Raw genomic sequence first — 10016 nt, 5'->3', positions numbered from 1 at the left:
GGGGGGTGGACTAGATGACCCTAGAGGACCCTTCCAGCTCTGTGCCTGCCTGGCAGGCAGGGGGTGTCTTCCCTGCTGGAAGGAACTGGGTGCTCCAAAGGCCTCCTCCTGTCTAGGATCCCATGCAGTGCAGCAGAGGGTTCTGGGCTGGCCACGGGCTGCCTGGCCTGTGCTGTGAGCTGCTGGAAGGATGCACCACACACACGGGGGGGGGGAGGCTCCTTCTGGGCCAGGCTCTGCTCCCTCTCCGGGGCCCTCATTAGCCGCAGCGCCTTCCTCCCCCTCCTCCTCCTCCGGGTGGCAGCTCCTGGCTCAGGTGTGTGACTGGGTGCCCCCCGAGGACTTCCAGCTCCTCTCTCGGTTGCTATGAGCCCAGAGGAAGAGGCAGGCGCTGGCTGAGAGGCGGCCCAGTATGGAGCAGGGAGCTCAGGCCAAGATGAACGGGCTGGCCCAGCCCAAGGGCCAGGGGAGGAAGAAGGGGCTGGTCAAGACTGGACAGAGCAGCGCCGGCCTGGCCCCCAAGCCACCGTAAGTGCTGGGGGGGGTGGAGGGTGTCCACTCTGGCGTGAGTGAGCCCAGGGCTGCGGCAGAGGAAAAGGCCATGGGGGGGGGGTCCAGAGCAAGAGGGGGCGGGAGAGGTGGGCAGCCTTCAGGCGGGGCCCAGAGACCACCCAGCGCCACACAACAGAGGCCAGCTCCCCCAGCGAGGTCCAAAACAACTCTCCCCCCCTCAGGGTGAGCTCGGCCCAATCATTCGCTCTCAGCCACAGCTACCTCACAGGCTTGTTGTGAGGGTGGAATGGTGAAAAGGGGGACCACTCCCACCAGGGGGAGGCAACCATTTTTGGGACCAAGTGTTGAAAAACCTGAAATGGCTCCCTTGGAAGGTGGGGCTGTGGCAAGAGGGGGAGGGGGGTGGGACCCTGGAGGGAGACAAGGGGAGGGGCACTGGCAGCTGAGTGGAAGGGGGCCTCTGCGGGGCCTGCAGGAGGTGGCCCCAGGTGCAAGCCCCAGCAGCAGCAGCTCCAGTGGAAAGAAGAAGAGATCGGATTTCACTTGGGGTCTCAGAGCAGCTTCCAATCTACTTCCAGAGAGTTGCTATGGTGCAGTGGTGAAAAGTGCAGACTCTTATCTGGGAGAACCGGGTTTGATTCCCCCCTCCTCCACTTGCACCTGCTGGAATGGCCTTGGGTCAGCCAGAGCTGTCTTATCTGGGAGAACCGGGTTTGATTCCCCCCTCCTCCACTTGCACCTGCTGGAATGGCCTTGGGTCAGCCAGAGCTCTCTTATCTGGGAGAACCGGGTTTGATTCCCCCCTCCTCCACTTGCACCTGCTGGAATGGCCTTGGGTCAGCCAGAGCTCTCTTCTCTGGGAGAACCGGGTTTGATTCCCCCCTCCTGCACTTGCACCTGCTGGAATGGCCTCGGGTCAGCCAGAGCTCTCTTATCTGGGAGAACGGGGTTTGATTCCCCACTCCTCCACTTGCACCTGCTGGAATGGCCTTGGGTCAGCCAGAGCTCTCTTATCTGGGAGAACCGGGTTTGATTCCCCCCTCCTCCACTTGCACCTGCTGGAATGGCCTTGGGTCAGCCAGAGCTCTCTTATCTGGGAGAACCGGGTTTGATTCCCCACTCCTCCACTTGCAGCTGCTGGAATGGCCTCGGGTCAGCCAGAGCTCTCTTATCTGGGAGAACCGGGTTTGATTCCCCACTCCTCCACTTGCAGCTGCTGGAATGGCCTCGGGTCAGCCAGAGCTCTCTTATCTGGGAGAACGGGGTTTGATTCCCCACTCCTCCACTTGCAGCTGCTGGAATGGCCTTGGGTCAGCCAGAGCTCTCTTATCTGGGAGAACCGGGTTTGATTCCCCACTCCTCCACTTGCAGCTGCTGGAATGACCTGGGGTCAGCCAGAGCTCTCTTATCTGGGAGAACTGGGTTTGATTCCCCACTCCTCCACTTGCAGCTGCTGGAATGGCCTTGGGTCAGCCAGAGCTCTCTTATCTGGGAGAACCGGGTTTGATTCCCCACTCCTCCACTTGCAGCTGCTGGAATGGCCTTGGGTCAGCCAGAGCTCTCTTCTCTGGGAGAACTGGGTTTGATTCCCCACTCCTCAACTTGCAGCTGCTGGAATGGCCTTGGGTCAGCCAGAGCTCTCTTCTCTGGGAGAACTGGGTTTGATTCCCCACTCCTCCACTTGCACTGCTGGAATGGGCTTGGGTCAGCCGTAGCTCTCGTAGGTGTTGTCTTTGAAAGGTCAGCTGCTGTCAGAGCTCTCTGAGCCCCACCCACCTCACATGGTGTCTGTTGTGGGGGGGCGGAGTAAAGGAGATTGTGAGTTGCTCTGAGACTCTGAGATTCAGAGTGGAGGGTGGGATATAAATCCAATATCTTCTTTCCTCTCCCAGAACAGACAGCAGTAGCCAAACTTGTGTAATGTAGGAGGGATATAGAATAAATGTCAGATGTTTGAGAGCCTCAAGACATGTCCGACAGATGTTTGAGAGAAGGAAGGAAAATAGATGGGGAGGGAGAGGTGGAAAGAAAGCAACTTTAAATGCATTCTCCAAGCTGCTTACTGGCTTGGCTTGGAGAAGCAATTTAAAGACACTAGTGCCTTCTCCAAGATGGCCGATAGGGTGGTGGGGGCTTCAAGAGCCACACAATATTTGTGAAAGAGCCACGATTCCCTAGCCACAGTTTGGCCACCCCTGCCCTATGAGGTAGGTGGGGCTGAGAGAGCTCTGACAGATACTGCTCTTGAGAGAAGCAGCTCTGAGGGAACTTGCAACTGACCCAAGGTCACCCAGTTGGATGCATGTGGAGGAGAAGCGGGGAATCAAACCTGGTTCTCCCAGATTAGAGTCTGCACTTTCAGCCATTACATCTCATAATAAATGGACCATTCTCTCAGTGGAGGAAGAAGAAGAGATTGGATTTATACCCCACCCTTCACTTGGAGTCTCAGAGCGGTTTACAGTCTCCTCTCCCTCCCCCTCCCCACCACAGACACCCTGTGAGGCAGGTGGTCCTGAGAGAGCTCTGAAGGAACTGCTCTTGAGAGGAACAGCACTGACAGAGTTATGACAGGCCCAAGGCCACCCAGCTGGCTGCATGTGGAGGAGGAGGAATGGGGAATCAAACCTGGTCCACCGCTCCTCACTCTGACACTACACTGGAGCAGGTAGCTGGTCGTGCGAAGGACCTCAGCCTGAGACCCCGGGGAGCCCCTTCCATTCTGAGAAGACAATGGAGAGTCAGATTCAGCACATAGCAGCTTCGTGTGTCATGTGAGGTACTCTGCCGTTGTCCAAGAAAAGTCTGCAGACAATGCCTCTACGTTAGGGGTGGGGAAAGTCTGCCCTGAGGGCCATTTACGGCCCTTGAGATCACCTGGTCTGGCCCTTGGGGATTGCTGGCCCCATTCTCCCCCCCATTTCTTTATTTCCATTTATTTCCCTTTCTTCTCCCCATGTGTTTATTTTCCTTTATTACCCTTTCTTCCCTCCATTTCATTTCCCTTTCTTTCCCCCATTCCTTTCTTTCCCTTTGTTCCCCTTTCTCTCTTTCTTCCTCCCTCTCCCCCCCCCCTCTTGGCTTTTTCTACAAAAAAATCCCTGGAACTAGACATTTGCCTAGGCCGGTGGGCCGTGTGTGTGCCAAATTAGGCTCTCCCCACATGACTTCAAGTAGAAAAACAATTATTTGCATTCATTTTGCTGGCCTGAATCATTCTCCCTCGGCGGAGCACTGTTTTTTAAGTTGATAATTTTGTATGGCCCGCGAATGATGTTATCAATATCCAAACGGGCTTTGGCAGAAAAAAGGTTCCCCATCCCTGCTCTACGTCTTTGGCAGCCATTCTGTGGAGAGGAGGCTTGGCTCCTTCCCCAGCAGCATCTGCAATTGAAAGGGGTGATGGGAAAGGCTTCCTCTGCCGGAGACCAAAGAGAGCGGGCAAAACTCACCTGGATGGGCCAGGGGGTCTGAAGCGGGGCAAGGCAGCTTGCTGTGGGTGTCCTTTGGGGAGGGGCCATGGGGGCTGAGTGGGAGGGCCCAGAAGGCCCCAGGCTCCATCCCTGCCATCTCTAGCTTGATGGGACCAGGCCATGGGGGATGGGAAAGACCTTTATCACAGACCCTGGTAGGGTTGCCAGCCTCCAGGTGGGGCCAGGAGATCCCCCACTTTCACAACTGATCTGCAGCTCTAATGGAGATGGCCTGGCATCCTGCGGAGGCCCCTCCCCTCCCCTCTCCAAACCCCGCCCTCTTCTGACTCCACCCCCAAAGCCTCCAGGTCTTTTCCAGCACAGACCCCAGAGAGCCGCTGCCAGCCCTGGTCTCTGGTGCTGGTCTTGGAGGCCCGCTGGCCTAATTCAGAAGGCAGCAGCCACTCAGGGGCCTTGCCACCCTCTTGGGACTGAGGTGGCGGCTGGAGATGGCGGAGAGGTGGCAGCAGGCATGAGCCACTGCCACCTGGCTGGCCCCAGCCGTGCTGCTTGGAACTGCGGTGCCCCTTTTGGCACTCCTGCCCACTCGTCCCTGGTGTTGCTTGCCAGCTGCACTGAGCTCCATGGAGCAAGAGGGAAACGGAAACATGCCAAAGACAGACCTGCCATTCATGGTGTGCAGGAAGCCCCGGAGGGAATGCCTCTCCCTCGCCCCGACAAGCCAACTGACCCCCAGCCCCTGCTGGGAGGACAGAGTGTGGGGCAGTGGTTAGAGTGCTGGGTGAGCCCAAATTCGGCTGTCAGCCATGGAAGCTTGCTGGGTAACCTCAGCCTGACCTACCTCACAGGGTGGTTGTGGGGATAAAACGGAGGAAGGAAGACTGGCCTTGCTTCCCCAGGGGAGAGAAAGGATGAACCCCCTGGCCCTTTCAGCCACTGCTTCCCAGGGGGGAGAGAAGCAGCCCTCTGGCTCATGTGCTGCGAGTCGCCCTGCAGTCTGCGGGGATCGGAGCCGCGCTGGTCTGAAGCAGCAGAACGAAGTCTGAGTCCAGCGGCCCCTGGAAGACCAACCAAGTTTCATTCTGGGGATAAATTTTTTGGTGCAGGCAGAACTAAGCTTGTTGGCCTTAAGGGGGCCGCTGGACTCAAACGTCATTCCTTTGGTGGGATCTGCGGGGGATGTTCTCTCCCCCACCAGGGGTGACAGATAGATTCATTTCTTAATCACCCATGGCCAGATGTGAACCAAGGGTGGGCGGGGGGGGGGTGCACCTGCTCCCCTGTCGTTTTTGGGGAGTGTGACAAGTGGGACCTGATCATGCAGTCAAATTCCAGCAGTGGCCGCCCAGCTCCCCCTTGTGGTCCACGGCAGGTTTCTTGAGGCTGCTCCAGACATTTCTTCTTGGCTGACCATCCATAGCCAGTCCCACGTGCTTGAAATTGTCTTTATGTCTGCATCTTTCTACTGCATGATTACATCGTTTTTTGCACAATAATTAAGGTCAGGGCTTCTTTTTTTAGCAGGAATGCATAGGAACATCGTTCCGGCTGCTGGGTGTCAGGGGATGTGGCCTAATATGCAAATAAGTTCCTGCTGGGCTTTTGCTACAATAAAGCTGTGTGCGATACAATGGTGATGTCAGGGGTGTGGCCTTATATGCAAATGAGTTCCTGCTGGGCTTTTTGTACAAAGAAAGCCCTGATTAAGGCAATATAAAGTCTTTATACTGGGTATATGTTTGTTCTTGGATAGACATGATGCTTTCGCCTTTGTTATAAGCCCTGGTGGGGCCTCCAGATTTCCCATCACCTCAGCCGATCTCCAGCTGACAGAGCTCATCCTCCTCCCCCCCCCCCCGCCACAAGAAAAGGGCTGCTGTGGAAGGCTCAGCTTCCTTGTCCTGGGCTGTGCATTTCACTCCTTCCTCTTCCTCCTCGGCCTTCCTCTTCCAGTGGGCCCGGCCAAACCCCGCCCTCCTCAGGCCCCACCCCCAGAATGTCCAGGTATCTCCCAGCCTGGAACTGGCACTTCTGTTGTTCAGTCGCCCGGTCGAGTCCGACTCTTTGCGACCCCCTGGACTGAGTCACGCCAGGCCCTCCTGCCTTCCACCATCCTCCGAAGTCTGCTCAAATTCGTGTTTGTTACATCAGCAACGCTGTCCAGCCATCTCCTCTTTTGCCATCCCTTTCTTCTCTTGCCTTCTGTCTTCCCCAGCATCAGGGCCTTCTCCAGGGAGTCTGGCAACTCTACCACAGGCTTATTTAGCAAGGAGGGAGGGAGAGTCTCTGTTCTCTGCCCACCCCCTCCCCATCTGGCCTGCAGCAGCTACAGCGACAGCCCCCTGCCAGCAGTCCTGATAAAACAGGCAATCAGGGGATCAGTAATGGAAATGAAGCACCCCGGATGTCTTTAGGCCTGCATTTTCAATACTATTGTATGTTTCAACCGAAAACCCAGGTTCAATGCAAGGTTAGGAGATGTTTCCCCAGTTCCATGTAATACTATTTACACTCTACAAAGAGGAGCATCCAAGCTCTAGACACAAATTTGGCTGGAAGCTCTCATTTAAGGGGTTCTGGCATATTACCCCCGGCCCACCTGTGAAGGTTGGTGGGAAGCGTGCCCCTCAGTGACCTTCTCACCTTTCTGCCTCCCCTGGGGCTGCATTCCAAGCTGGAGACGCCAGAAGAACCAAGAGGCCACTGAATACTTCCGGTTTCAAAAACGTTTTATTGCAGTGATGAATATAATCAGGGGTAAAAACAGTGGGGGAAGGGGGGAAGGGAAGATATAATATACTCCTTGATACAATAAAAGTCTTCACTCTCTTTCAACCCATAGGTGGTAGACGTCTAAACTAAGTATACCTTACTACTCTATGAAACACCTTACTACTCTGTGAAAAAGTCCAATTTTCATTACTTCTTTATCTATCTATTCATAGAAAGGAATCCATCTCTCCAACAATTCTTGCTTGATCATTTAAAATGTCTGTCAACATGTCCATTTCAGCTGTTTCTAGTATTTTTTGTGTCAACTCAATTCTTCTATAGTTGGTACTTCTCTCTTTTTCTAGTGTTTGGCAAAGATTATTCTTGCTGCAGTTACAAGATGCATTATCAAATGTTTGCAATTCTTATTGGCTATTTGTGGCATCATATTTAACAAAAATATACCAGGTTTAAATGGTACAGGCAAAAAAATACCAGGTTTAAATGGTACAGGCATCTTTAAAACTTTCTGTACACGTTCATGTATTTTGCCCAATAAGTCTGCACTGTTTTGCATGACCATCACATATGATAAAAACTACCCACATGCTTTTCACATTTCCAACATTCATTTGATACCTCAGCCGGAACACTTCCAAACTGAATGCTGGTTTTAGATGTGCAATAACATCCTGTTATTTGATTAATCATCGTCTAAATGTGCAGCCCCAGTTTTTGGGATGAAAAGCTACTCTGGGCAGTTTGGGGCACAGAAGAGAGTGGGGGCATCTGGGAGCCAACGAGCTGCTTGCATTCAAATATGGTGCCCTTTCCCACTCCAGGCCTTCCTGTTCCCCCCAGAAGGAGTCCACCTGGGAAGGCCCAGCTTGGGGGGGGGGGGCATGTGTGTGTGCAAAGCTAGCCTGCAGTCTGGGTCTCCTGAGAGTAGGGGGCGGGGGTGCCCTGCGGCTGTCCACATGAAAGCTTCTGCCCAGAATACTTCTTCTTCTTCTTCCCACAGGGCACACCCAGTCAGTGGAACTGACTGCCACAGGATATGGAGGAGGGCTGCTCCCAGGGGGCTTCTCGTGGAGACCAGACAAAACCTGTGAATGAGGCAGATCCTGAGAAGGCGAGCGGGAAGGGCTGCACCACAGCTTAGTTCTTGTGGCCCTTTCTTGCATGCCCAGGGAACTGCTGATTGCCGCTTTGGGGTCAGGCAGCATTTTTTCTCCTGGCTAGTTCAACCAGGGGTCCTCGAGGTTTTTGCCATCTTCTGGGTATGAAGCCTGCAGGGCTCACTGGGGATGTGGAGGGGGGGGGCAGATATGTGTGAAGTTCCTGCCTTGCGCAGGGGGTTGGACTAGATGACCCTGGAGGTCCCTTCCCACTCTGTGATTCTATGAAACCCGTGCACCTCTGTGTCTGCCAGCCACGGCCTTTTGGTCCGCTCCAGTTGGTGTGCTCCCGCTGCATTGAGCTTAGACTACTGCCACCTGGTCTCTGTGGGGCTGTTTTTGAAGACTGTTTGGAATAGCTCACGGTGGGGCCTTTTTTGAGCAGTGGCAGCACATGAGTCCCCTCCTCCCCTCCCCACCTCCCCAGACGCCAGCCAAAGGTTGTGGTTGTTTTCCTCCATTTGATTATTGTGTAACTGGCTTTTTCTCCTTTTTTTGCTGGATTATTTGGTGTCACTCAGTTGTTGGTCTTTTGATGGTTTTAATGACTTCCCTGCTCACCATGAGAATTACATTTTTCATGGAATTGTTAAACTGGCTTGTTTGTTTTGTACCTTTTCCTATGTTCCAAATGCAGAACTTTTCATTTGGGATCCTAGGCAGGACACCGTCTTTATCAGCCTCCACGTTTTTTAAAAGTCCTGTGTTGTGTGTGTAAGGCTGCGGATGGATCTCTGAGGTGCCCAGCCTCTCAGCTCCAGTGTCCCTTGGGGGGAGGGGAGTCTGTGGGGCTCCCCAGCAGCTGCTCTCCTTCTGCTTCTTCCCCAGAAAAGAGGCGGCCCCTTCCAGGGCCCGGATCCTGGACCCCTCTGGAGACCCCTACTCCCGCTGGCTGAACGTCATGGTGGTCCCCATCATGTACAACTGGATCATTCTCATCTGCAGGTAATGCCCGGAGGGGAGCTTGGCTTGGTGTGGGAGGCGCCCCTGTACGACCACAGCCTCCACCCCAAACCTTCAGTGGGACCTCTTTCCCCGCCCTCCTGGTGGGCTGTGCCCATTCAGGGTACAGTTGCTGAGGAGGGGGCAGGCAGGGGGTGGGGGGTTCTGGGGGAGAAGAATTGGAAGAGAGGGGCTGGAAAGGGGGGGGTAGAGGATGCAGCACCTGCCAGACCCCTCCCGTCCCGAGGGGAAGGTTCCATCCCAGCAGTGAGCCAGAGTCAGCGGAGAGGCTGAAAGCAGCAGGGGAGGGGCTGGGGGTCCTGGCCCTTGAAAGGCTGCGTCTCCTTCTCAGGTCCTGCTTCCCAGAACTCCAGCAGAAGTATGTGCTGCTCTGGCTGACCCTGGATTACGCCTGTGACCTCCTCTACCTGGTGGACATCGGGGTGCATTTCCATACGGGTCAGTAATGGGCTCTCCTCCATCCAAATGCCTTTTCACCCCACAGGCCCGGCTTTCTCAGTAGAAGCTGCCTCCACTCTCTTCTGAGAGCCAGGAGCTGGGGGCTGCCACGGCCCCCTCCCTTGCCGCACCTCCACGGCCACCCACTGGAGGGCAGCAGCAACCCATATTTGTCGTCTTGGCAAGGCTGACAGAAGGGGGAGCGGGCAGCCAGGCAATGCCCAGTCTTAGCTCTGGCCTCCTAGGGCGGTTCTCTAGCAAGGAGGAGGCATCCTGTGCCCCAGAAAGAAAAGGCTCCCCTCTCTGCTGGTGCGGGAAGCAGCTCAGAGCCTCGTGTGGGGCTGGGCCTTCCTCAGAGGAGAGAGGGGCCTTGGTGGGGGGCAGGCAGCTTCCTGAGCACGTGCAGAGGGCCTGCTCTGGCAGCTTGACCAGTTAGCCAGTCCTCTGCTCCAGAGCTCCTCTGCCAGGCTGCGCAGAAGGGGAGACAGAAGCTCTTTGCCCTTGTGCATCCAGGGGTCTACAGGGGGCTCTTTCCCCTCTTCTAAGGACACAGAACTCCTTTTGTTCAGACCCACTGAGAGAGCAGGACATGACTCTGCAGAATTTTGGAGTGTGGGGAGGATTCTGGAGAACTTTGGCATTCTCCAGAACTCTTCCCCAGGGGGGCTGCTGAAGAAACCCCCAGCAAGGCCCATCTGCCCCAGCCTGGCTCAGAAGGCCTCTTCCTCGTGGAATGCAGGATCATAGAATCATAGAGTTGGAAGGGACCTCCAGAGTC

The 10016-nt window shown here is 55.2% G+C and overlaps 1 protein-coding gene across 1 annotated transcript in view; it reads left to right on the top strand.

The window, feature by feature from the left end:
- The first annotated feature begins 412 nt into the window (after positions 1-412).
- The window catches only part of CNGA4 (cyclic nucleotide gated channel subunit alpha 4), a 33365-nt gene continuing 23761 nt past the window's right edge, over positions 413-10016 (top strand). Inside the window, exons 1-3 of the mRNA XM_060263874.1 lie at positions 413-528; positions 8666-8782; positions 9132-9238. Of these exons, the coding sequence (XP_060119857.1) occupies positions 413-528; positions 8666-8782; positions 9132-9238 (340 nt within the window). The remainder of the gene's footprint in view (positions 529-8665; positions 8783-9131; positions 9239-10016) is intronic.

The sequence above is a fragment of the Heteronotia binoei genome, unplaced genomic scaffold (genome assembly GCF_032191835.1).
Source record: "Heteronotia binoei isolate CCM8104 ecotype False Entrance Well unplaced genomic scaffold, APGP_CSIRO_Hbin_v1 ptg001301l, whole genome shotgun sequence".
Classification (NCBI taxonomy): Eukaryota; Metazoa; Chordata; class Lepidosauria; order Squamata; family Gekkonidae; genus Heteronotia; species Heteronotia binoei.
This window is presented reverse-complemented; position numbering and strand designations above follow the sequence as displayed.